The sequence below is a fragment of the Corvus kubaryi genome, unplaced genomic scaffold, assembly GCF_017639235.1.
Source record: "Corvus kubaryi isolate FWS band 111438036 unplaced genomic scaffold, C.kubaryi_AGA036_p1.0 65037, whole genome shotgun sequence".
NCBI classification, from domain to species: Eukaryota; Metazoa; Chordata; class Aves; order Passeriformes; family Corvidae; genus Corvus; species Corvus kubaryi.
The window spans coordinates 58,055-85,764 of record NW_024581712.1 but is presented as its reverse complement, the minus strand read 5'-3'; the positions used below and the strand labels follow the sequence as shown (position 1 = coordinate 85,764).

The following is a 27,710-nucleotide window of genomic DNA, read 5'->3' as shown; positions in this document are numbered from 1 at the left end:
GAACAAAAAGGGGGCAGCTCCTCTGCTTGTCACCAGTCACATGTGTCCCTGCCAGGGCCCACTGCCTCCCACCCATCCCACACCAGCTCCCACCCACACTGCTCCAGGATGTCCTGCATGGGGCCAGATCCACTCTGTCCCAGACCGAGACAGCTGATAAAGCACATGTGCTGGGCTTTCTCCTCATTCATCACACCAAAAGCTGTTCTTTTGTGGTTGGGATCCAGACACAAGAAGTCTGAGTTGCTGTTTAAATTTGCCACGGGCTCCCTGCATGAGATTAGGGAAGATAGTTGAGCCCTCTGGCTCTCAATTGCCTGTTCCCAATGCTGACAGCACAGCTTGTCCTCTCATCCACCCTCTCTCCAGTGCATCCACTTTTGGGGACACAGGGTTTTTTACATGGCCTCCCTGGTAGGATCTACCCCATCCCAATTCACTGTGTGAAGCTCCATTTGGAGCTTTAAAAGCAAAGGGGGGTTGCACCCCTGTGCCAACATTTGGTTTTCCAGAATTTGAGTATAATGAGGCCAAGTGGCAGGAGAGCTGAGTTTTGGGCTGCAGAGGAGGCTGGCACAAGGCAGTTGGCAGCAAGGAATTACCTGAGTCAGAGGAGCACCTGAGTGGAAGAAGGGGTGTGTATGAGCACAAACCTGCTTAAAGAGCGTGGGCCACTCCTGCAGCCATGGCTCCAGAGAGCTGAGAAGGGAAAGGAGATGGGATGACTGAGCATAATCTTGGGGAAGAGTCAAGACCCCTGAAGGGACAGAGCAGTGCAAACACCAGCTTGAATTTTTCACACCTCTCTGACTGAGCCAAGAAATGTTCTATCTGTGAAGCACTCTGCGTCACATGGCTGCAGTGCTCTTTCGCCCAGGACAGAGTGCTCTAAACCCAGATTTGCCACCTCCCCGACACATGGCCCCGCAGCTGAGGCTGTGCCCACGTTGGACACAGCCCTGGGAAGGGGTCCCTGCACTGAGGCAGGGTCTCTGATCACATCCCCAGCAGGCACTGCCGCAGTTGTGATGTGCGTGTGTGGCTGGCACAGCTCAATCACCCTTCGTCAGATTAACAACCTCTGCAAAGGCCACTTTGCAGCTGTCATGTCACCTGTCCCAGTCCTGGGTCAGACTCTTAATTTTAGCAGCCCCACATACCTTCAGGGCTACTTACAAGGTTAGAAACGGGGGATTTCCAAGTGAAAACTGTGGGTAGCCAGACCCACCCTGAGTTTTTTCATTCCAGAGGTGACACAGCTATAACTGGACCCTGGCAACGGGAAGACAGAGAGAGCTCCAGAAGGCAGCTAGGGGGCATGTGCTTGGGGTTTCTGATTTGGTCTCTCTTTGTCTGGAGGTAAAAGTGAAGTGCCAGGACTCCCAGGAAAACGACAAAGCACGAAGATGAACTGCAGGGATTCAGCCAGTGACAAGGTAATGAATGAGGTAGGGAGGAAACTCTGCCTGGAAGACTCTTCTGTTCATCTGCAGCTGGATGAATTATGCCTCCCAATAACCCACTGACAGCAGGGTGGGTTTGAGATTTTCTGCAGTGTCCAATGAAGTACAAGATTCAGCACTAATCTGTGGGGGTCATGGGGCCAGGTAGAAAGGAATGAGGTGAATAAATTACATATGAGAAATAAAACAAGGTGAAAAGTTAGCTTTGTCAGTGGTCAGAAGGCCAGAAGGAAACACAGGTAAGCACAGTTTAGCCACTTCTAATTCAGATATTTCCTTCCCTGGTGTATGAGGAAGCAGCCAGACAAGTGAATTTACCGAGCTCCTTCCATACCAGCTCCCACCAAGCTACACTGTATTATGAGTTGAACAGCCAGCTCCAGCACTGACCTTTAAAGCACCACACAATCCTTTCCAACCACTCTGTAAACAGAAGAGCCTTCTATCCTAAGAACAGGCGGATGGAGATGCCCAGACCATGTCCATAAAATGTATCAGACGTGCCCAGGTCTGTCCTCTGGCACCAAGGCCAGCCAGCATGAGATGCTTCCAGTCTACTGAACTTCCTTATTGGCCAAAATAAGGCAGTTTCATCTCAAATGTCTACCAAGAATGGTCTCCAGGCTCTGCTGGCTTCCAAACCATGCCTGGGAAACATCTGAAGGACCACAGATGTGCTTTGGACAGTACAGATGACTCAGCCTTAATGTGTGGGACTGTGCCCTGGCATCATTTAATTAAGAAGCAGAGAAGTAGCTTGAGGCGCTGAAGTGCTGCAGCTCCAGCCAAAACCAGGGGACAGTTTCAGGCAGCCTCTGGCAGCCAACCCTTCCATGGCTGGAGCATCCCAGAGAACAAAGCAGCTTTCTAAAGATGTGTCAACATCACTGCCCCAGAGCATGTCTTGGATGTCTCTTATCTCCTACTAGAGAACGATGTGGGAGTGATCCTTCCCCACACCCCCATTGCACCCTGGTTCCCACACAGAGGAAATCTGAGTGCACAGGCTGAGTTAGACCCATGTCACTGCCTGTGGGAAATGCAGCTGCAGCTGCAGGGATCCAGAAGAACTGGGAAATATCCTCCTAAGAACTCTACCTCTCCTCAGGCTCTCTGAAGAGCTCTACCTCACCCTGCCTTTTGCCCTGACTTTCTGGCCAGTCATCTACGGCTGGGTCATGGAATCAATGCTGATCTTAGCTGCACAGATGACAGCATGTCACTAATTAATGACAGCCATGTCAGCCTCCCAGCAGGGAGCTGCACACATGCCGTGCATTTTTAACATCAGTCAGTAAACAGTGGTGATGAAACATGATAAAAAATGCCAAATGTTTAGCACTGATACGATGCCCAGACAGGTTTGAGTGCCTTTGGCACACAAGGGAGAGGGTGAGCTCCTTTTCTTTGCCATCACAATAAGCCAGTGGCCTCACTAGAATCGTATCTGCAAGATCTCAGAACTAAGCAGGATGTCCTGTTCATAAATCAAATCCCAGCAGACCTCTCCCTCGACAGGCTTTTCCCTTCCTGGACTGCACTTTCTGGAAACCTAACATTTAAAATTCTAATCCTGCAAACATTTGTACGCATGTTTTCTTACCTAGAGGCCCCATCACTGCAGTCAGATCTATGCACAAATGTTGACCAGGAACAGATTTTGTAACGTTTCTTTTCAGTGCATTACCGATTTCTAAACAAGTATCTGTATTTTTCCACATGACCTCATAACTCTGGGGCAAAGAGAGAACTGTATACGCCCACTGAGTGACTTTACAATCAGTTGTCTCAGCTGCCTTGCCCTGTACCAGATTTGGGATGTGCCCTGTGGAGTACCTCAGATACAGCTCGGTTGCACTTCCCTCCCTATTATTTAAGCAATAATAGCTGATGGGGAGGGTATTTCCTGAGAGTCATCTGGAGAAAATGAGGTCTCTGCCTCAGGCCCATAATTCAGCAAGGAATGTACTGCCAGGATGTCAGTCCCACCCCGTCCCCCTACACCGGGCCCACCACTGCTACAGCAAGCAGCTGCTTGGTTTGGGGTTTTCAGGTGCAACAAACACATCAGACCTACATTTGTGTTTTCCTCAGCGAGCTACTTCTCAGGTTTCCAGAGTGACTGGTGATTTTGGAGGCACAGAAAGCTGCTCGACTTCCAGAGGGAAATTTTGCCCTGAAGAGTCAATGAATCACGGCATGTCAGGCTGCAGAAGGGGACATGCAGGCAGTGTACAATAGACAGGATACACAGTCCATGCAGGATTGCTCTCATGTGCTGTGTGTCGATTGCTGTGGTCTCCACAGGACACACAGGAGGATCTGTGAGCAGCAGGGGCTGCACTCAGCACTTGAAAAATCCCTGCGTTATATGGGAGCAAATTTACCAGTCCAGCTACACATTTGGAGCGACTGTTCTGAGCCATAAACTGCCACCCATAAGCTGAGTTTCCGGCTACACTGAATTCCCAGAAAGCTGCACAGCAATCAGAGCTCAAAGAGGAATCTGAGCAACTGTTTTATACCAGCATTTCTTCCACTGATGTGTTGTTCTTTGCTTTTCACAGAATCATTTGTCTAAAATTGTTATGACAGCAGGACTTACTCTTCTCAGCAGTTACATACAAACGTATTTTCACATGCCTATACATATGTAGGTATATATTTTCTACTTTCTTTCTTTCTTTCTTTCTTAACAGAGAAATTAAATTTTTAAAAAGCCACAGGGATTTTAAAAACCTTGGATTCAAATCTGGAAAAACGGCAGTGGAGGATAAGCTGGGGAAGCTGGGGAGCATTTTGTTAGCTTTATTCATGTGAACTGTGAGAAAGAGAAAATATTTTTTCAGGTCTGTACCTGTAGGACTACAAATGATGCAGCACAGCTCTGGCAGCCTGCAGAGCTCATTGGCACAGGACAGCAACCTGTTCTCAGGCTGGGTAGGATTGATGTGGAATATTTGGAGCTATGGGATATTCTCTAAAATCACTGCTTGCCGCTGCAAATTAAACTCTTCTCCTGACTTTACCAGAGAGCTGCTGCCACCAGCAGAGCTTTCAGCTGCAAAGGTTCCTGTGGATACAAGGGCACCAGCACTAACAGGCCGTGGTTACACAATACAAGGCCATCAGCAGCAATTCTGGTTCAGACAATTGACACTGCCCTCCCTTCTTGTCCCCTGTGCCATCCCCTCACACCACCAAGCACCGCTGTCTGTGGGGCCACGTTTGGAAGTGGCTTAGGGAATGGATCCAGCAGAAAAGCAAGTAGGGAAATTGCACAGAATACCCACAGCAAAGAATCCCTGCGGTTTGATGTAGCTCAGGTGTGTTGGCAGCACTGGCCAAAAGCAGGTGGGCAGCACAAGAGGAGGCAGGTGAGCCACAGGTGAGAAGCTGAGGGCATCCACCACTGGCTGTGCTGCCAAAGACGCCACAGTGCAAAAGCACAGCCTGGCTGAGCTCCCCTGGCCCACCATGAACAGGGAAGCTGAACTTGGTGCCTCTCCTGAATGCCCTTTTGGCCTAAAACCACCAGTGTCCCAGGGATTTCCCGAGCCAGCTGCAATGTCCATAACCCTTCTGGTGATGCTCAGTGGATTTCTCTCCACAAACTTGTCTAAGCTCCTCCTGGATCCACACAAACTTCCTCAGCATCTACAGCACCCCCTTAAAGGAGAGAGCTGCTCCATCACCAAGTCATGGGATGGGAACAGGCAGTGGTGTGGCAGAGGTGGGCCCAGGCAGGGAACAGAGACTCCTGTGCCTCCTGGCAGGACTCCACAAGGCCCTGCTGAGGGCTGTGTGGCACAGATCAGGGGCAGGCTGGCCCCTCACACTGGCCATGATGGTGGGGGTTGCTGTGGGGCAGGAGAGACACCACAGTGCCTTCTCCTGGCAAAGTGTGAGGCAGTGGCCAAGGAATGTTTGTCAAAAGCCAAGGGGCCAGCTCATGCTCCAGAGCAAACAACAGGGCTCAGGAACAAGTGCTCTATTGCCCTCCTCTTCATAAGAAAAGTACCTATTCCCCAGACTTTCAGCATTTTCCCTGAGAGCCTCCAGTGGTGTTCCCTGCTGGAGACAGGACTGGCTCATGGGTTGTGATTCCACCTGATAGAGCTGTGCCTGTCTGCACAGTCCCACCACATGGAAACAACCTGCTTGTGGAAGAACTGCCCTTGCTGTTGCCTCAGTGCTGATCAACTGCACATTTTGGGTGGGAATGTCTGTGTTGCTGCTGAGGTGAGTTAGGGCAGTGTCGTTCAGCATCCAGAAGGTTTTGACTTCTTGCACTTGCCACTCGAACAGCAAATCCTGGCATTTCACACTTCCTCTGAACAAAACTTCAAGCCTTTTGCAGAAGCTGAATTTTCAAAGAGGCCGAATCCCCTGCCATGATGAAACCAACAGCATTTCTATATTCACTTCAGTTTGTGTCTCTTTATTTGAAATTGCATCTACACCCTAGAGTGGCTGAAACTCTGGATGTACAAATCAATTGAAACTGAGTCACTGGGCTTGATAAAAGCAAACAGACGTCATCATAACGGGAGTGAAGCCCTGCTTCAAGCCTCAACCACCCTGATGAGTTACAAGATTAATTAGAGGAATGTATGAAACTGAAATGAATAAAGCAACCATTAAACATGTTGCTAATATTTAAAGAAACTTGGCCAAAAAAAGAAAAACTAGCTAGTGGACTCATGTTTACATTGTAAAATGTAAATTTACAGTGTTAACTTACTCCAGAATGAACAAACAAATATTTTAAGCAGGCAAGAAAAATGTACATACTTTCAGCAAACACTGACATCTTCTAACACTGGGGAAATTCTTGCCATGCTTAACCCAAGTGTGACACAATGCCTTGTAATAATTATCCATTACTGAAGCTTATCTGGGCTTGCTGATAGCCTGGTGTTCCTGTAGCACATAAAGCAGTGCATATTTCACCCCATTTATCTTGGACACCACTGTATTTAATCCCTAGGAAGCCAAGTGTATAAACCAAGAAACACTTGGGTGTTTCGAATTACTCACTTGGGGCTATAGTCAGTCTTTGTAGAGCTAGCAAATACATCAACTCAGATGCCTAAAGCAGGGCAGGGTGAGTATTTACTAAATATCCATCTCAGGAGCTGAGGGTTTGGTCCCTCTCTTCAAGTCTCACCAACAGGAAAGTCACTGTAAGTGACTTCCCACAGATACTCCAAAAATTACCCAGAAAAAAGTCAGGGTTTCTTTTAAATCATTAAATCTGTGATGTCTCACAGGCAGATGCTCCTGCACTGCTGGGAAGTGGATCCTGTGCTGAGAATGGGAGAGAGGAAGGGTAGATGGTGACAGAGAGGACAAAGCCTCTATCCAGGGAATCATAACACAATACAAACAGTAGTTATTGATGGTACAGGCTTGATTCAGTTGATACAAGTTTCACCTCTTTCTGCCTTTTTTTCTTCAGAGAGCATTTACATCGGGTTACATCAGTGGGCCTGTCTTTTATACTGATGTGGAGAAGGGATAACACTTCCCACTCACCACAATTCCTTTTATTGGGAATAGCAGTTAGAACGTACTATTTATCCTCCGAACAAAAAAAAACCTGTTACAAAATCTCAGCAGCAGAACCTGAAGGTCTTTATTTATTCCTTGAGCCCTGGTCTGTAGTCCAAAAATTTAAGAATATTGTTGGACAAGTCAAACAACAGATGCATGGGGAACAATGAGGAGATAGGGAAGAGAATAGTGAAGATAAACAGCCCTGTCATATATACTCTTCTCACTTTCCACAGACCCACATTTTCAAGCCACAGAATGCAATTTTCATGCTGTCTCTAGACATAAGGATAACTGCTCTTCAGGAGCTACTTTGTGTGTTAAACAAATATGACATTTGCAGATTGTTTTCTCTCAGTACTTATTTGTTATGTCCTGAGCTAATGACCTTAAAAATTGCTCTCTCTGATGGCATTAGTGTGAGACGATTTCCAAAAAGCATGAAATTGCAATAAACTGTCAAGTTTGCACAGGTGCACTGGAGATTAAGAGATCAGCCACAGAGCCATTAAGATCTATGGCAAAGTGCCCAATGGGACCAAGATCAAACCTTTAGAGTGTTTTTAAAAATGTCATCATTAGGAGAGAGATGCCTTCCCAGGAGTTCCACATAATGCTGGATTTTAACCATACCCTTCCACAGTGCTCCTCGGAGATGGCAGCTGGTGGAATTTTCTATTCATCTCTAAATAGATGAAGCAAATATTAATTCTGCTGGAGCAAGGATCAGTGGCACATCCTCCCTGAGATACACTACAGAAGCCTTCAAGTTCTTCCTCACCTGCAGGGAGAGGCACTTTAGAGGTGCAAGAAGCCCATTTGCACTCCTTGCACAGGGACATATTTTTACCTACTATGAAAAACTCTAAGGAGCCAGGTCTTGGGAAAAATGTGGCCATGAAAAGGTGGATTTCTCACCAGCAACTGTCTTCTCTGCAGTCACACAGGTTTCATCCTTACCCCACTGCCTTTCCACCTAGAAGGACTCTGGCCCAGGGAAATTCCACTAGCTGGTGTGGCCAAGGGCAATGGTGATGCCCTGAGCTGCTGGTCTGCACAGAGAAGGTGGGAAAAGAACCAGTTTTCAAAATCTCCCACTGATATTTTCCTGGAAGGACAGGCAAGTTTCCCTTTAACTGCCTGGGAGTGAACTCCAGGGCATTCCAGCCCCATGAGCCAAGAGAAACACTCTGGGATGCACTGGCAAATGCAGAATCCTTGGTACAGCAGGAGCACAGGCAGAGAATTGCTTTGCAGTGCTCCCACATGGGGTTGGCTCTGCCTAAGTGATAGGTGAGGAGCAGAGCGTTTGTAATGGCTTGGGAATGCCAAGCTTCAGTGCTTCTCATCTGGAAAATGACATCATCAATGCTGAGGTTACGTTTTACTTCAGTTCTCTGTTGGCAAATTCCCATTTCTGTCCTTTTGTGCTCTTGGCTTTGCTCTGTATTGTAAGTCTTACACTGCAAAGGAGAACAAAGAGAAAGAATAAAACCTAATCCAACTTTTTCCCCCCAAACATTCCACATTGGTTTTTTCAAGAGAAAACCTGGGATGTTCACAAAAACCCCTACCCTGCGTCACGCTGTCGAGCACATACTTTCAGTTAGTTCTTCAAATATTTTTGTAAGATAGAGAAGTCAAGCAGGAGGTGGGAAATGACCAGATCAGAGGGTACACATGCTCAGCAGGCTGAGTCACCCCTGAACCCAGCCAGCTGCCTGCACACAGCTCCCCTGCTGCTCAGCTGCACGTTAGCTCTGGCTTTGGGCAGAAATTCTGTTACACAGGACATAGTAGGTGCTACTGCTGTAGCATTTCATTGCTGACGTTGTCCTGGCCCGCTGTGGCACTGGCTCCTGAAGCCCTGCAGTTCATAGCTGGCAGGGCATGATGCTGAAGGTGCTTTCTGCAAGCCCATCACACAACTCCAAATCAGACCAGGATCAGGTGCTGCTGACAAGAGACAGCTCTATCTCAGCCAACACAGCAGTTCCCAGCCTTTTCCAATACAAAGGCTCATACACATCTTCCAGTGCTTAATGGCCATGGGAGGAAAGAGAGCAGAACAGAAGAAGATGTTTGTCTTTATGGAAAAGAGTAAAAAGGGCAAGAAATGCAAAAATATTCCCATCATCAGACTATAAGACCTTCTGCCCTGTCCCTGTTGTTGTATCCTTGGCCTTGGCTACTATTCTGAATTCAAGGACAGTGAGATTTTCAAGGTAAAAAAAACAAAGCATCCCCTGCAGGGCAGAGGAAGGAAGGGAACCACAGTGAGCCCTTGGGAGAGGGTCTGGATAAACAGAAGCTCACAGCACTCACCTGTCTGCCTGCCTTCCTCTCTGCAGGCTGTGGCCACAGGGCAGACAGAAGGCACCCTGCCACAGCTGAGTTGCTCAAGACAGGCCAGGCAGCTTTAGACAGCACTCTGGTTCCTGTTGCTGCTGTTTTCCCTTCCCCTTCCCTTGTTGCAATCCGTGCTCATTGCTGATGCAGAGAAGCTGAAATAGGAGCCCGGTTGGTTAAGACAGGCTTTGCAGCCCCTCAGGGGTAGCATCACTGCAGCTTCCCTGCTGCCAGCTGATCAGACACACTGTCCAAAGAAACCAGCGGCTCAGCAGGATGGGGAGGTTACTCCTTGTGAAAGGAAGGAAGGAAGGAACATTTTGAGACCTTACAGGGGGATGAGGTGCAGGGGCAGCAGTAACACAGGCTGTGCCTGTTTGAAGGCCTGGGAGATGCTGATCCACAGGCAGAACCATGCTGTGGACTCAAGTAGCTTCTCCAGGCTCCCACTAGCAGCAGGAACAAAACACATGGGACATTTTCCAGTTTCTAAGACACACTTCAAATCTTAGGTTACCTGCTCCTTGACTATACTTTTTATTTTCCAGGGAAGTTGAGTTCTTCAAGAATGAACAGATTCGGTATTCCAAAAGCACCCAGCCAGGATCCCCCCAGGGGAGGGAAGGGAGCCAGCTCTGCCTGTGCTGCAGCAGGAATGAGAGAGCAGCACACTCAGGTCTCCTCAGAGCCTGGCCCACAGGCAGTGCAGCCTCTGACAGTGGTTTCTGCTCCTGGGAGAGCTCCCCAGGGAACAGACCCATCTCTCTGCCCTGTCCCAAAGGACGAGCTTTCCTTGGGTAACTTCTTATCCCTCCCCCACCCCCATTTCCTTTCTCGCTTCCTCTGTAAACAGAATCTCCTTCTTTCTACGTCACTGTGCTTAAGGGCTGAGTCCTTGGAAGCAAGCGTCTTTTTTCTCTTCCTCCTAGTTCCAGAATGCCCTTTGTCCTTTTGTCTTCCCTCAAGATTTCCAGAAGGGATTGTTTCATTCTCATTTAGGATTTTAGCATTTAATTTAGGATCTTTGGATCCTCATTTAGGATCTTAGAAGTCTCCCACCTGGACAGGCAGAGGAGCACAAACCTGGAGAAATTCTCCCTCCCATAATTTATGGTGGTGAAAGCAGGAACACCCTGGGCAATAGAGGAGCTTCTCCTTTTGGCTCCTTCCACACTGAGCTTTCATAGCATGAGCCCAAGAGAGTTCACACAAATTCAGACTACTGTCAACAACCTGGGCTGCAGAGAGGCAGGAGCAGCAAACCCAGGGTCTCCTTTTCCACGAGGTTCTCTCTGTTCTGGCAGGAGCAACATCTCCTAGGCTGGAAAGGACTCATAGGACTTAAGATGGGTCCTTTTAGCAGCTTGCAGGGGTCTCAGTCAGTGCCACAGGAGGACTATGAGGACAGCAGAAGCCACGTCACAGCCACACAACCAGCTGGGAGCAGGACTGGGTATCCTCCACACCTCAGGCTCCCTCCTCTCCTTCCCTCAGCCAGTCATTACTTGGACTGTGGTATTATCCTCTCTGTGCCTGCCACACACTTTACTTACTTACCCCAAAGCCTTTTGCAATCCAAGTAAAAATGGTCAGACCAAGGCAGAAAGGAGGAAAGTTACATGAAAAGAGAACCAAAGCAGGAAACTGATTTGGAGGACTGAACACTCCAGCATACTCCCTCTGCAATCAGGAATGGTCCAAGAGAAGCCCAGCCCCTCAGCAAATTTGCTCCATGTGGCTTTCCTGTGTACACAGGAGGTCTGTGACTGCACAAGGAACTGAATCCATATCGCCTGAGTCCCAGATAAGCCCAGCAGCTTATCTCAGGTCCCAGGGCTGCATCTCCTGCCCCAGCAGGAGCCATGGAGACAACATCTCCTGGCCACCAGTGGAGCAGAAGCTGTACAATCTTCTTGTGCCCACAGAAACTGAAATGCAGGTCTAAGAAACTAAAATTTAATAGCAGCAGGGCACTTCAGAGGAAATGCTTAGTTTGTGTGGTAATGTCTCCGGTTTTTGTGGTGGCATTATAGCAGTGCCTTAGTAACACTTTCCTGTCCTTCCCTCTGTTCTCCTCTTGTGCCACCTTTATCAGTGAGAAGGTTGCCAGTGGGTCAACCCTTGCCATAGACAGCCTGTACAGTAGAAGCTTCCTATCACTACAGAACACTCCATTACAATTAAAAATTAATGGCAAATGCACTCTCTCCCTCTCTCGCTCCTGAGCAATGTGTGTCATTGCGGGGACAAAAGCTTGTGGGATACCAAACGCTTTTCGTTAGAGGCTCTGTGGCAGCTCCCTCCTCAGTGCTCTCATGCTTGTCATCTGCCCTTGAAACCTGGCCTCTCCCTCGGCCACTGACAGCAGCACTATTGTTTCTAGCAGCTCAGCTTTTCAGCTGACTTCAGGATCCCCAGAGGCCATCCCTTTTTTTCTGACTGTGCTCCAGATTGCCATCAGTGCTCATGAAATTATTCCAGCACCGTTTGGCCCCTTGCCATTTACAGCCAAGAGGGCACCTCCTTTCCCTTGGCTTCCTTACCCAGGATCTGTCTGCTGCTGGCTGAGCTGCCTGGGCACTGGAGACACTGGCTGTGCCTGACAAGCAATCTCTAAAGGTTTCCGGGGCAGTGTTACACTCCGTCAGCATTGTTAGAGCTGAGCAGGATCATTGCTAGAGAGGCTTCCTGAAGGGGCTTCCTTACTGGAATGTGGGTGACTCACCGCACTCAGCCGCTCTTGTCTCAAAGAGATCACGCTCCTGCTGCACCAGGGCAGTAATGATGTTCGTGAAAATCCCTAGGAAAAAACAGCCGCTGCAATATAAAGGGGAGAGAGGGTGTTTGGGAAGAGCAGTGGCTATCGGTAGCTTCTTGCTGCTGAACGATTTCCGAGCGCACAGAGAGCTCTGTGTCCCTTTGCACCAGCCACGGGACGATGCATCCACTGCATTTCCCAAAATGCAGCTGCACCCAGCCGGGCCGTGCAGAATACAGTGACAGGAGCATGGGTGTTTCTGTGTGTGCCTGCAGGGGAGCCTGCAAGCCCTATGGAGAGTCTGCACATGCAAAGCAGAGGTAACCACCTGCCCACCCATGTTGTGGGTCCATTGTTACAGATCCCGTAGAAGTCCTGCTTTCCCTGCAAGTAGCTCTGCTGACACACTCCAGGGTCAGCAAGGGCTGCCAGGGGACCCACAGGGAGGCCAGCAGGAGAGCCTGCACTTGGGTTTACAGTGGCTGGCTGCCCTTCAGGTTGGCCACCAGGTTTGTTCTTTGGAAAAGGCATCCCACAAAATGCCATCACCACTTCCTGGCACAGGCAAGGCCCTGGTGCTTTTGGTCACCTCTCCGAAGTCAGGCAGCTCAGGACACATTCAGGACCATGTAGCCCAGTGCCCCCCAGCCTGAGCAGAAACATGCTGCCCCACTGCTGGGAGAAGAGCCTGGAGCACTGCTGAAACCCTGGGCATGTCTGCCCCCAACCTGGTCAATCCTGCCCCCAACCTGGTCAACCCTGCCCCCAGCAGCCTCAGAGACTTCACTCCCCCTCAGCAATGCCTCCTGGCCCACTCTCAGGCAGCAGGCACAGCCTGAGAATGGAGAAGATGGAGAGGGACTCTTTGTTGGGAACTGTAGTGATAGGACAAAGGGAAATGGGTACAAATTGGAAGAGAGGAAATTTAGGTTAGATATTAGGAAGCAATTCTTTACTGTGAGGTTGGGGAAGCCCCATCCCTGGCAGTGTTCAAAGCCAGGTTGGGTAAGACCTTGAGCAACCTGGTCTAGTGGGAGGTGTCCCTGCCCATGCCAGGGGGGTTGGAACGAGATGATCTTTAAGGTCCCTTCCAACCCAAGCTATCTGGGATTCTGTGAAACTTATTCTGGACACTATGGATCCTGCTCAGGAGGAAGGTGTGCAGATCCAAGAACTGGGCCTTTTTTTCTGCAATTTTCCATTCTCTGTTTTGTGCTAGTACAGGGTGACTGCTGCACTTTATTTGACCCTGGTGGCAATACAGCTACAGAAGCAAGGAGGGATTTATCTCTGCAGAGAGCTTCAAGCAGTTCACTTGCTCTCTTAACACCCAACCCAATCCCCTGCCTCAAAGGAAGACTCAAACTTTCCATACAAGTTCAAAGCAAGACTCATGTGGCACAAAAGCCACTTAGGCAGCTCAGTCGGGGCTGACCTTCTCCATCCACCCCAGGTCACACAACCCCTTCCCCTCCTCAGCCCCTGCCCTCAGTGGTTGCTGCCTCTCCCACCTGCAGCCCAACAGCACAGACAAACATGTGCATTGGGAAGCACTGAGCAGCTGGAATTTGAAGTGCTTTCACTGCAGTCACACCCACAGTAAAAGTTATAGTTCCCATAAATGACATGTGCAACTATCATTTGGTCAAAGTCTTTTCAAGGTTTCCGATTGAGCAAGTTATAGGTTGTAAAGGTCATCGTAAAGCATTGGAGAAGTTTAAATCTCTACAACCTCGAGCTCGCTAATGACTTTTTATCAGCTGTAACTTGGAACTCACGTATTCAAGCAGCAAACAGCAGTTGCAAAAGTTCCTGCATACAAACCAGGAAAATTCCAAACAACACAGACATGGCCATACGCAGATGCAAATGAGATGCTATGAAGAGAAATGAAGGTGCAGCCATGCTTTGCATAGCTCATAACTTGTAGTACAAGCACTGGGCAGGGATAACAGAGCAAAAAAGAGGTTCCTTATTCCCCAGGAAAACTCCTGTCTCCTCACCTCCAGCATCCTCGCAGGACTGAAGGCAGTAGAGGAGATGAATCGTACAGTATTTGCAAGACTTGTAAAATCTTATCAATTCTGAAGTCCAATTTGTGCTAATCAGCACATATCACAAGCGCAAATGATAACTCAAAGAAGCATGCAAGTGACTGGTGCCACCAGCTGAAATTGAATCATCTAAAAGTTCACTTGTGGCCACAAGACCAAATTGTCACATTTCCCATTCTTCCTCCCATTCTTCCTTAAAAGGGACTTACTTCCCTCTCTTAAGCAACCAGAACAGGATGATGTGCCTTGAACTCCAGTTCACTGCCATTCTCCTGAGTGCTGGGAATGGGCCAGTGCCCTCATGTAACCAAACACCACCTTCCCTCAGGACAGCTGCTTGCTGTTCCCACCCAAGCTCTCACAGTGCCCTCCAGAGATGCCAGGCCCCTCTTGCTGCCATGCCTGTCCCTCAGCACAGGGCACAGAGCCACCAGGGGCCTTGCTTTCCTCTACTGAGGTTTGCCAGTTTCTTTCCAGCCAGCTCGTGCTCCAGACCAAACACTGGCCTGAGATACCACACGAAGAACTGATGGGGCAGCACATTACACAGCTAAACTTCTTAAGCTGCACAAAGTAAGTTTTAGGGGATCCTCATTTATTTTTCATTTGCATCTAATTTACCACCAGCACCAACTATGAAGAGCCAGTATCTCCCTGGAGCATCAGCAAACAGGCATCATTCCAGGGCTCTGTACAGTGTATACAGAATGAAAGGAGCCAAGTTCACTTTTAATTGTGCAGCTGATACTGTGAACTTTCTTCTACAAGTTGTTAAAACAGATTTTTCATCTTTTGAGGCAGCTTAGCCCAAGAGTCAAATTTTACTTTCAGTTATATGGGTTTAAGTCTGGAGTAACTGATAATCTCAAAGCAACACCAAAATCACGTTTTCTCCTCCACTGAAACTCTCAGATTGTGTAACAGAGGAAATAGCAAAGCTGGAGTAACTCTGGACTTTGAACACAGCTACTGAAACTCGTGCTTTGACTGTGTGAGCCCCCTTTACTCCTGCAAGCTAACGATCCAGTTAATCAATTAAGTAATGCAGTTAATCAATTAAGTACTTCAGTTAATCAATTACTACAGAAGAATTCCAACTTTTCAACAGGATCCAGCAAAAGCAACACTCCAAGCCAGTGTTTTTTACAGCACAGGCTGAACTCTTGATTTTAAACCAATAAAGCCTCCTAATGGTCCAGAGTTTCAGAATGAAGCAAATTGAAGCAAAAAAAAGAGCTGAGATTTACAATGCATCTGTTGACCAGTCTTTAACTGCAGCAGCTCCTTGTGTCATACTGTGTCTTGTGTGCCAACCATTGTTCAACTTCATACATAAAGCTTCGGCACGCTCTGAGTTTTCAGAGTTTCTGTTATTCAGAGACTTTCTTTTACTCATAACCTGTCAAAAAAAGATGTCTTTCAGGGGACAGGGGGACTCAAAGGAGATCCACAGTTACTTAATGGCCTAATTTCCAGTACTAACCACAAGAAGACAAATTAGGCCTTCAGACACTCGTCTCTTCCAACAGGGATCTCTCAAGCTTATCAACACACAAAATTATAAAATGCTGTCTGCAAACAGTAGGACAATCTGAAAGCTTGCTCATGTCTATTATTGCAAAATAGACACCAAAGGGTAGGATTCACCTCATCTAATTTCAGTCATCTAAATAGTTGGCATCTCGTCTCAACAAGTCACTGCAGCTTCCTCTACAGCCAATGGCATGAGATTCCCACCTATGTTAGGATGGAAAAAGGAACAGTAAAGAAGGCATTGATGCTGCTGATGAGGAAGAACAGATCAGTACTTTATGACAGATGCCAAAGTCTGGGAGAGTCCCACCATGGCGTGTCCAAGAGTATGCATGGGGTATAACAGACTCTTGTGTGGAAAGCTGAAGGCTTCACTCCACAGCACAAAGGTTCAACTAATTGTACACAGCCCTAGACCAGGAGGGGCTGGTCCCTGGCTCCATCAAATGGGGGATTAGGGAAGGAAGGAACCTGAAAAACAGCAGAATGACCTAACAGCCCATCATGCAACCTGCAACTCCAAATGTCCATTTCATTTCACTACAACATTTAAGTATGAGACACCTTGAACATTTCTAACACTCTGGAACGTTAAAGGGTCAGGCTTATCCCTGGCTTCTGCCCACTCACCTTGCTTCAGCACCGTGTGACTGCACTGACACTTTTTTCCCCAAATCAAGAAGTATTATGAATTTGTTTCCCTGTGATAACAAGTTTCTCTCAAATGCTGTCTTCTTCTTTTCCATACACTCAATTAATTGTGAACACCTAGAAAAAGTACGCTAAGGGAAAATACACAGACTTTCTTAGAGAACTGTTTGACACAGGTTCTTCTCTGATGTTTCTGATACTTTTCTTCTCTAGTATTTTTAAATATACACTGTATTTCACAGATTAGATGATTTTTTTCTTATTTTTCAGTCTTGCATAATCAAACATTTTGTACAGAAAAAAGACTTTCTCAAGGTCAGTGGGTCATTGATGATTTGGCTCTGAAGAAACAGTCCTGGCAAGCTACACCTGAAAATAAAGTCATCTGGGAGACACTGAAAGAACCTACCATCAGATTTGAGCAGTTTGCTGGGGAAAACTGTATCTCAAATCACCTATTTGAGCATAGTTGACCATGCCAGTGGACACACAATTAAGATGAACAGTCCTGATTGTTTTGTTTCCTGATTTCACATGGAAATGAGGTGCAGTTGCACTGCCAGTCCCTCTCGTAAGGCTGAATTTGTCAGTGGCCCCTCACCACAGTTTACTGACCTGGCCATGAGCACCTGCGTCACCCCCAGCTTGTGCACACCACACTGACCCTTGGCTGGGAAGGGCAGGGAAGTTTTCAAGAAATATCTCAAATCCACAGGACATGAGGCTCCATCAGCTTTTCTGCTTGCAGAACTACTTTTTTCTTTTTCTGCTATTTACTGGCTTCCAAAGTTTGATGAAAGACCTTCGTGAGCAGGTAACAATTCAATGCAAAGTGGATGATGCCCTTCAGTGTTTCTCAAAATCAAACACTTTCATGAGTTGATATTCCAATTACCATTTTGATTCCTTCAGGATTAAACTCTAGGAGGATTAACTAGGATAGCAAGATAAGAAAACAAATCCAAAGAAAGTACACTTTACTGAAGATTTAAAGCCTTCCACAAGTCTGCACTTGGTAAGTTCAACGCAGTGTTGAATGAGACACAGCAGAACCCCATGCAACCCACCCATGTATGTGAGCTCTCTATCTTAACCTTCATTCTACAGCCCCAAACCAGACTGTTACCATCTGCAGCATCTGAGCCAAGTAATTTCAAGGTGATTTATTACATTTCTAACTCTGAACATCCATCATTCTGCAAACAGCCCAAAGGGAGATGCCCTGTACCTTAAATTTCACGTTTTACAACCGTCTCCCTCCGCTCTCTGCCAATCATAATATTTAAATCCCATGAAGCTTACTTCATGTTTTCTGTAATTTGAAGTTCACGTTGTATTTTGTTAATACATTGAGTTCCCAGATGAGGTGTAACAACTTTAGTATGGAAAAAGGTGCTACCACAGCACTGCACTTCTCATTTGCTGCTCCCTTGAACAGCCGCACTTAACTGGCTCTGTTTCTGACATCACAGAAATGAATGCTATTTTTTTCTAAGAACATTATAGATTCTACCAATACCCAGCACTAAGTGTTTGTATTTACCCCGAGGTGAGCACACTGTACTCAGAAGCTCTAACAAACCTCATGGTTGTGAGGGGATGTGATGCTGCTCACGACAGAGCAGCAGCTCATTTTAGCCTCTTCAGCACACAACTGGGTACCACGGACAACAGCAATTTATTTCCCCTCTCAGGGCTTTTCTAAAAACAACAGCCCAGTTTCTAGCATGCCTGGCAGCCACAGACCAGCTTGACTTGCAAATACAAATTGACTCTGAATACAATTTTTGAAAGCAGAATCCATTACATGCTACAGAATTTCAGTTTTATTACAATAGAGAGAGGTGAGAAATAACAACAATAAAACTGGAACTTGGGCTGCATTCTGACACAGAAGAGTTATAAAAGGCAACAAAGTTTTCCTCACAGTACAGTAATTCTTAAGGATGGATCAAAAGGATTATTTACCACTGCAGTGAACTGTTACCAATGAATGAGAATATTTTACTCCATCTAGACAGCAAATACACAACATAACCGTGGACCATTTTGGAAACCCATTATCAATAAAATTCTGCTCAAAGAAATTAAGCCTGTCCCATCTCTACCAGATCACCCAAGGTTTTATTTGGGCAGCTAAAACCCAACACATTTTCCCAAGTACGATTTTAGTTGGGTTACCTAATTCCCAAAAAGGATTTTGTCCGAGGAACTTAGGCAGAGGTTTTTTTTCAGTCAAGCCCATCTCCAACAACTCTTGCAGCATAAAAAGATAGGAAAGACATATGCATTTGGTGTCGTAGAGCTCTTCTACGCTTCGTACTCAAATATTTTAAGATCCTCAAGTAGTTCTTTAGCGAGTGCCTGCAGCTCTGCATTGCGGCTCTGGGACAGGGCGACGATGCGCTGGAACGGCAGCGTCTCGCGCACCTCGGCGCCCGACCTGGCCAACACCTCTGGCTCCAGGAGCACCGACTGCAGGAGCCGCAGGACGTGGAGGCAAACCTCTGTGTCTGGGTCTAAAAGCAGGGAAGAAAAGCATCCAGTGCTTGTTAGAAGCCAGTCTGAACAGATCCACCAGGCAGACAGGGAATAATGGAAGTGTCGCAATTCCCAGATGCCCATTGCTGCTGGCTGGCTCCAGGAGGTACCTGAAAACCACATTTCTGTCCGCCCTCAGCAGCTTCTGCCCAGCAGTGTTTGTGAGGGAGAGATAACCAGGAACCTTTCTCTTGTTTTTCAGATGTTGAAACTGCTGTAAACCAGGGAATTTATCAACCTGACTTTATCCAGTCAGTGCCCAGGATGTACTGTTGGATGCAATCCAATTTAAGAGCAGAACAAACTGTATCCCATGATTATTCAGACTTAAAAAACAAACAGACTAACAAATCAACTCTGCAGTAGATCATCAGGCTTTTCTTTAATTTCTTTTTATAGGAGGCTTCAGATTTCTTCAAAGCTCAATAAAATATTAATCTTTATAAAACTTTCTAGCAACAATGTATCAACCTTCCAAGTGTTTAATTCTGCAGACATTGAAAGCACTGCTGCTCAGGAACGTGCCAGGGAAATGCAGCAAAGATCTTTGACTGACTTAAGCCAGGAAGACACGTAATAACTCCACTGCTAAGAACACAGGATGCATTTTTAATTACTGAAACATTTAGGAGCATTACATTTTAATCATTTGCAACGGCCCATTTGCATTTAGTGGTTTACTGCTTTATCAAAAGCATGTGGTAGAAAGACTTCCCCTATTCTGCATATTCCAAATGAAAACATCTAATATATTTTTATAGCTGAAGCAGTTATTTGTCCCACGTGCCATGCATTTTTAATGTGTTTTTCATTAGCATACCTAGTCTTCAGCAAGCTTTTGATAAAGGGTTGTGCAGAAAAGTTGAGAAAATTAATTCAGATCACTTGGAGCACAAAAGCACCAGAGAGACCAAAATCTCACTGAAGGAGCATAAAACCAGTGCAGTGATGAACCAGAGTGCACTGAGCTTGGAGGAAGCATTTGGTGGGGCTGAGGCAAGTTCTTACCATTCCTAGCTTATTTCACACCTAACACTGGCGACTTGAAAAAGGACTGAGGAGAATTATTCATTAAAGCATAAGGGTTGAAAGCACCCAGGGGGACAGAGAACAGGATGTGATGGACAGTGAAGAAGACTCTGGTTTCAGAATGAAACTCACTGCTGAGATGGGGATTTTTAAGTAATTCCCAACAGCACAGGGCTGAAGGGCAATTTTAAAGATTGTAACATCTGCTCTACACCCAAAAGCCAGGCACTCTCTCTTTTACTCCATTTTCCATCATAAATGGAAATAATCAAGTGTTAACCTGTTAAGAAAGGAGTTCTACTTTCTCCTGGAAAACCAGCAGAGTGAGGTATAATCTGAGGATGCAGGTATTGTCCAAACCCAAAAAGTAATGTACATTTTCTCCTTTTCTGTGCCCTGAGAATCCTAGCTGTTGGGCATGCTGGACAATTTTACACATATCAGATCAATAAAAACCCAGTGATTAGTGCTGCATACCCATGGCACAGTCACTCCTATTGCTGACACCCAGGCTGAAGGCTCTAAGCTGTCTCTTTCCATCATCATCTCCAGCAGTACCTGCAGGTGCAACTTTCTGAGTGATGAGCATTTGTAACTCATGGGGAAATGCTGCAGCTCAGCCTCACAGAGAGCAAGACTTTATATGCAATTTCCTGGCCAGCAACATTTCAGTGAATCCTTTTAAGAAAACCTGGGTGCAAATTTTGGTTTTCAGATTTATTCTGACCTAATCAAAATATGAATAAAAGCCTTGAATTCGTCCTCCTTCGCCTTCATTTTTTGCCTCTATGTCTTCCACATTGTGTGGTTTTTAATGCATATTTTTTTGCCAGATGTAATTTTCAAACTCTGCACACATCACCTCCCCCTTTTTCTGTACTTTGTATTATTCTACATTTATTCATTAGAAATAAAAGCCACAAACTACAGCTCAAAGAGGTAAGAAGAAAGAAGCTTTGGGGGAGCAAAATCTATGTAGTTCATTTACAATCTTCCTCTGTGTGACATTATTCCTCCATGAAATAAAGCCACTAATACTTTTAATGGCTTGCAGTACTGCTGGGAAGCTTCATATATGTAAGATGAAAAGAGCTTTGTTATTAATACTGTTACGGGAATCAATGTTAGTATTATCTGCATGTGTTTAAAGGCTGTAGAAATTAAAGAATCGATCAGGGAAGAAGCCTTAGCAGGGGAGCCAAGAAAATGAGGATCTGTAGGAGATCAGGAAATGATTTCCAGCTTGACAAACAAGAACGTTTTCCAGTAAGAGCAGAGAGGTTCTAGGAAGAATCTCCAGCAGCAGCCAGAGAAGCTCAACAGCTTGAGTCACTCAAATGAAGAACAGATTAGGCACGTGGGCATCCAGCAAAGGAAGGAAATGATCCTGCACCAGAAGATGACTTAATACACATTTAACCTCAGATTGCCATTGTTTTGAATGTATTCTGAGATGTTCTGAGTTAAATAAGTACATATGCCTTAAAATACACTCCCTTAGGATTACATGTGGTTTTGAGAATATTACTTATTGAAGATAATCATGTTCCCTAAGAGGATTTAAAAAAAATACCAGAGAAATCTTTCTCTTGTCTCCAACACCATTAGGGACGTTTTCTAAAAACCCTGTCTACAAAGCACTCAGAGAAATGTAAGGAATCTTCATTATTCAGCATTATATTTATGTCAACAGCTTCCAGATTTAGTCATTTCTACACTAGCTGAGTAACATTTTGTTTGTACAAGATTGAAAAAATCCTTTTTAGCTGTAATCAAATCACTGCATCACATCCTCCCAACCAGCAGCACGCACATCTCCAACTACAATTTCAAAATTATCACCATTATTTCTGGAGAAGAGGGGGAGAAATCAAGCTGCTTGCCTCAGCCAGGATCACAGGCGTAGCCCAAACCTACCACCATCATGAGGTGCTGATGTAATTTTACCAAGGTGTTGAAACTGCTGGAGTTTGCTGACGTCCTGCAAGCTGCCAGCTCAGTTTGATGTCAATGGCTTTCAGTCACTGACAAAAGGCAGCTGATAACGTGGATGGATTTTAGTCACATCTGTCATTAGCACCAGGCTCTCAGATGAACTGTCCCCTACAGCAGTGTTTAGGTAATTGCATTACATCAGCACTGAACAGCTTATCCACAATTGGCTCTGAGTTGTGTGAACTCAATTTACACGTGGCCACGCCATCCCCTGTCCACCTGAATGCAACATTTATTGCCAGCACACTGTTTACAGCTGTGCCTGTGTACAAGAACACAGAAGTTCACAAGGCCAAGTGCAAGGTCCTGCACATGGACAATTCCAAGCACAAGTACAGGCTGGGGAATGAAGTGATTGAGAGCTGCCCTGAGGAGAAGGACTCAGGGGTGTTGGTGGGTGAGAGGCTGGATATGAGCTGGCCACGTGCACTGGCAGCCCAGAAAGCCAAACATGTCCTGGGCTGCATCCAAAGCACCATGGGCAGCAGGTGAGGGAGGATTCTGCCCCTCTGCCCTGCTCAGGTGAGACCCCACCTGCAGAGCTGCATGCAGCCCTGGAGCTCACAATATAAGGAGGACATGGATCTGTTGGAGTGAGTCCAGAGGAGGGACATAAAGGTGAACAGAGGCTGGGGCACCCCTGCTATGGAGACAGGCTGAGAGAGCTGGAGCTGTTCAGCCTGGAGCAGAGAAGGCTTTGGAGAGACTTTAGAGCCTCTTACAGTGCCTAAAGGAGCTACAAGAGAGCTGGACAGGGACTTGGTACAAGGGAATGTGGGGACAGGACAAGGGGCAGTGGCTTTAAACTGAAAGAGGGGAGGAGGTTAGATTAAATATTAGGAAGAAATTCCTCATTATGTGTGTGAGAAGTTGCCCAGAGAAGCTGTGAATGCCCTGTCCCTGGAATTGTTCAAGTTCAGGATGGATGGAGTTCTGAGCAACCTGGCATAGCGGAAGGGTATCCCTGCTCACAACAGGGGTGTTGGAACAAGATGCTCTTTAAGATCCCTTCCAATTCAAACCATTCTATGACTTTACAATTTCAAAAGCTTCCTACCACTGCTGTAGGTACCATTCAATTAAATTCCTGTCTGATTCCAGCAGGAAGGAGCAATCTGCCACTCAGCTTTTCCTTTTAATGAGCCTGTCAGACTATCTGTGTTCACAGCATATTTAACAGAGACAGCTATGGCCACGGCTTCCCCTGTGCAAGATCCCTTTGCATTGCCAGTGTTGGCAGGGCTGAAGCAGCATCTGCAGCAGGAGAGTTTTCCAGACATTTCTATATTGTTGATAGGTCTGAAGAGACAAGAAATGTTGCAGTAAAGATGCACTGAGGGGAAGGAGCAGAGAGAACACCAGGGCAGAAAAAAAGACTGAGCTTTGCTGCTGCCATTCTTACAGACACAAATGCACTTTCTCTCTGCAAAATTTTTGCCCCAGCTCCTGTGTTACAGCTGGGTTACCTTCATTCTCCTCCCTGGCTGGGTGGCTGCTCTCACATGGAGTTCAGCTAAGGAGAATTCCCCACTCTCCTACAGACACATTTGTCATGCTTTTACCAGGGAAATCCTTGAGAGAGACTCCCAGGATCCATACTGAAGCAGCAATTCAGTCCCAATTTCCCTGCCAGGGGCTGCAAGTGAACAGGAGTTTGCAGAGAGGCCACTCTGCAGCTGCTGGGTAACACTGTGCTCCTCCCAGAACATCAGTCTGCATGAGCTGTTAGGCAGGGCAATGACCTTGTCAAGAAGCTCCTGCTCAGATGGCAAGGACAGCCTAGAGCTCCACCCAGGCAAGCAGCTGAGTATGGAAAAGTATGAGTATGGAAAAGTATGAGTATGGAAAAGGGCAAACATTCCACAAGACTTGCCCTGGCCACTCTTCCAGCCTCCCAGATAACTGAGGCTCAGGGGACTCTGCGTCAGAGCTGACATCCCTGCATTTACCAAAATGGATGTGGCCTCAAAGGGCAATCCTCTTCTTAAGATTAATGTCATCATCTGAAGAACAGCATGAAGATGAGTCAGGGCAGGTTTAGGCTGGATATCAGAAGGTTTTCCATAAAGAGGGTGGCTGGGCACTAGAGTAAGCTCCACAGGGAAGCTGTCATAGCCCCAAGCCTGCCAGAATTCAAGGAGCCTTTGGACAATATTCTCAGGCACATGGTGGGATTCTTGAGATGTTTTGTGGGGTCAGGAGTTGGACTCAATGATCCTGAAGGGTCCCTTCCAACACAGAATATTCTATGGTTCTATGACAAGAGGATGAAATTGTTGAGCACTAGAAAGACTGGTAACTGAGGTTTTGATTTATGAGCCAAAATTTGTTTTTAATACAGACATCCATTTATAAATATGATGGTTCTGTTTGTCCAGATGTTTTTTAAAATAACATGCTGCCATGCAAATAACCTGAAATTTCAAAAGCTCTCACAGCCATAAAAAATTCAGATGGAAGAGCAAAGCATTAGAAACCTTCAGAGCTAGTCATGAAAAGCAAATATTGAGGGTGCAGGCAGCAAAGTGAGAATGGGCTTCATGCAAGCATTTCTAATAGAGACAATAATTTGCAAAGAATTTGGATAAATAAGGTTGGATTTCCAACTGGAAACTGTGGGTTCCAATGGAACTGTGGTGGAGGAAACTGAAGGGCAAGATCTAAAATTAGTCCTCCTCCTCTTTTTGTGTTTTGTTTAATTAAGTACCTGGAGCAATTTCCCAGCTATGGACAAGAAATGTCACTGACTTCGTCTCTCTGCATTCCATGCTTTCTCAAGTATCCAAAGAAAGCAATTTTTTAAACTGCACTCAAAGAAAAGGAAAGAGGGGAAAACCAAAATAAAGATACACAATAATAAAAAACCCCCAACCAACCAAAAAACTCCGCCCAAACAGAGAAAGTAAAGAAGACCCTAGACTCCTTTTCTCCAGCACTCATTTGTTGGCGGATGTTCTGCATGATCGAAAATGAAAAACATTTAATTTAGTCTTTATTATTAATACCTGAGCTAACTGTTACTTCTTATTCTTCAAGAGATCCTTGTCAGAGAAATGTTCCAATCCACTCCTTTGGCAGTTACAGAATGGAGGTCTTACTGCATCTTGAGATGGAAAACACCAGAAAAAAAAATATTGACAAATCTCAGGTGGATTTCTACACAGTATGATATAGGCTTCTTTTTCTGTGGCTGAGGACAGGGGTTCTTTAAATCTGAAAGTTATCTGAAACCCTCAGCCAGCACACCAACACAGGGACAGCAGCTGATGGAGGAAACTAAAGCTGCCTATTTTGTCCAAGATAGGAACAGCTGCTCTGCAAACAAATGGTGCTCCACAAGAGGAGAACTCTATTGATCCCACAGGCTGCTCCACGGACAGAAATCTGAGTCATCATTCATGCTGGCACCAGGCTGGGAAGGTGTAGGCAGGCACAGCTGATACCTACACAGAGGATTCAGTGATCAGTGTTGGTTATTGAAGGGTGTCCATCTTTTAAGCAGTTTTAAAAAGGCAGGAAAAAAAAAAGGAAGAAAAAGACAGCCCACTTGATAAAGCGCTAAAACTAGAGATCTGCATTATCTTCAAAAATTCTGTCAAACATTTGGTTTTCTCCTATGATCAGTACAGCCTCCAGCAGAAAGAGGTACTAAGAATTCTTGTTAGGGAACATGAAGCCACACCAGCTCATCCAAGTTTCCCAAAGACAACAGGACAGTTTGCTGTTAACATTCCTACTCCACTAGGAACCTTCATTAGATTTTTTCCCTTCTTTCTCTTCCAATCCATGTATTCAACATCAAGGCACATTTCTATCTCTTCAAAAATGCTGTGAGACAACTTGAATGAAATCCCTCTTTGCTTTAGATACAACAAAGGAAAATAAAGACAATCGAGTCAATTATTTGCTCTCTTCACTTAACGGGAAGGACATTCTTCTTCAAGGGACAAGGATGGGCAGAAACTGAGAACTCAGAGAAGGAATTTGAGGGATTTATCAGCTGCATACAAGGCAGTGGAGAAAGATGGGCCTGATGCATATAGGCTGAGGTCACGGACACTTGTAGATTGGCAATGGAAAAGTAAACAGGGTAATTCTCTGAAAATGAAAAAAAAAAATCAGAGGCTGATTTCTGGGGCTTCTCTTACTGGGAATGGTGATAAAAGCATACAAAACTGGAAAGCTGAGTCATGTCATAAGCCTTAATCAAAAGAGGCTTTGAAGAAGCTTCCAGCAGGCAGGAAGCACGTACAGGATACTCTGCCAGCACAGGGTAGTGCTCTACTCTCCTGCATGGAAATAACAGGACCTTATGCTGTAGCAGCTCCACGTGTTTATGAGCTGAATCTTGGCTAGCAGAACCTGAAGGTGCTGGTCAGGGAAACGGGAGAGGAGCAAGAGTGGGCGGAAGCTGCTGAATTTTATGACTACAGACATTTAGAAATAGATTAAATGTTGAGAAAACTATGGAGATCTCACACAAAATGATGGGAACAAGATCAGGTCTTGCATCTAACCCCTCATCTGATATCCAAACCAGCCAGTGCTCTCTCTTGACAGTAAGCAGATTTCCTCCAAAGTCGGGGATCTGAACCTGCAGAAGTGCTTTATCTGAGAATCTTCCACCCTTGCTGTAACTGAAGAAGTTTATTATCCAAAAAGTCAAGGAATTAGCCATGATCATCCTTCTTTCTACAACCCAGCCATAAACAATTAGCACTTCCAAATTGCAGAGTAGCCTTTCCATTAGTAGCTTAATTAATCATAAATGTTTTCCATTTCATCCTCTTACTTGATCTTTTTCAGACAACAGACTGCATCAAATGATTATCTTTTTTATCACAAAAATTGGAAGGGAACATTTGGGAACCCACAGTTAGACAGGATACTAAGAGGGTGTTTTGGGTTGGTATTTTTTGCTAGAACAGCTTATGTATATATTAGCCAACATAAAGTAAAAGGAAAACCTGGACTAAGACATGTTAAATTTCGAAGCACAGCTGAACAAAGGACCAAGTATTTAATGGTCTCTGAGGATCACATTTTTCTCAAAATATATTAAAAACCTTTATAGAAATGGTGTTTTCCCTTACAAGGATTACTTAATTTCCTGAGACCTCGGAAGAGCGAGCCTGTGACATTCCACAGCAGGAAATTATTTGATGAAAAGCATGAGCAGCTACATTTTCTGTAAAATAGTTAAGGGAACCATGAGCTATACAAATAGCTTTCAGTTTACCAACCCTAACCAAAGCTTTTTTCAAAAATTCAGTATCAAAGTAATTTCTGGAAAAAGCAGATGCAATCTCTCTCATTTCAGCTGCTGTTAGTATTTTCCAGTCGTACTTTAGCAGGGGTTTAGCAGCACAGAGGGATAATTAACCTCCCCAGTCCTATCTGCACACCAAAATCTCCCCATAAATCTTGAGAAAACCCAGGCAGAGCAGTGTCACAGCTCTGTCCCCCTGCTGTCCCTCACGAGCTGTGCACACAGCTGCCAGCCCAGTCCAACGCACACTGGAACATCAATCCCCGCTGGCTCCTGCACAGCGATTTGAAGCCTCCCAAAGAGCAGAGCCTTGATGTCACTCATGTACCTGACAGTGACAACACAAGTCCTTGACGTCCTTGGAGTCCTGCACTGGCCAAAGACACAGCTGGGAATAGTCCTCCAGCCCTGGCACCCCAAATCCTATTAGAGCACAAGGCCTCTCCTCAGAAAGGGCCACTTTTGCAATGGGTCAGTGCAGTTACAGACTTGGCTTCTCTCCCACAAACTCC

General features: G+C 45.9%; 1 protein-coding gene across 7 annotated transcripts in view; it reads right to left on the bottom strand.

Moving 5' to 3' along the window:
• The window catches only part of LOC121672915 (heat shock factor 2-binding protein-like), a 58,815-nt gene that overhangs the window by 9,060 nt on the left and 22,045 nt on the right, over positions 1–27,710 (bottom strand). For 5 of the 7 annotated variants that reach the window (XM_042045826.1, XM_042045822.1, XM_042045821.1 and 2 more), the window contains one exon: positions 18,168–18,883. The exons of 1 other annotated variant lie outside the window; for it this stretch is intronic. In XM_042045826.1, the coding sequence (XP_041901760.1) occupies positions 18,718–18,883 (166 nt within the window). In that variant the 3' untranslated portion in view covers positions 18,168–18,717. Of the gene's footprint in view, positions 1–18,167; positions 18,884–24,934; positions 25,033–27,710 lie in introns of those variants that run through there. One more of the 7 variants, XM_042045825.1, reaches the window with a different exon arrangement.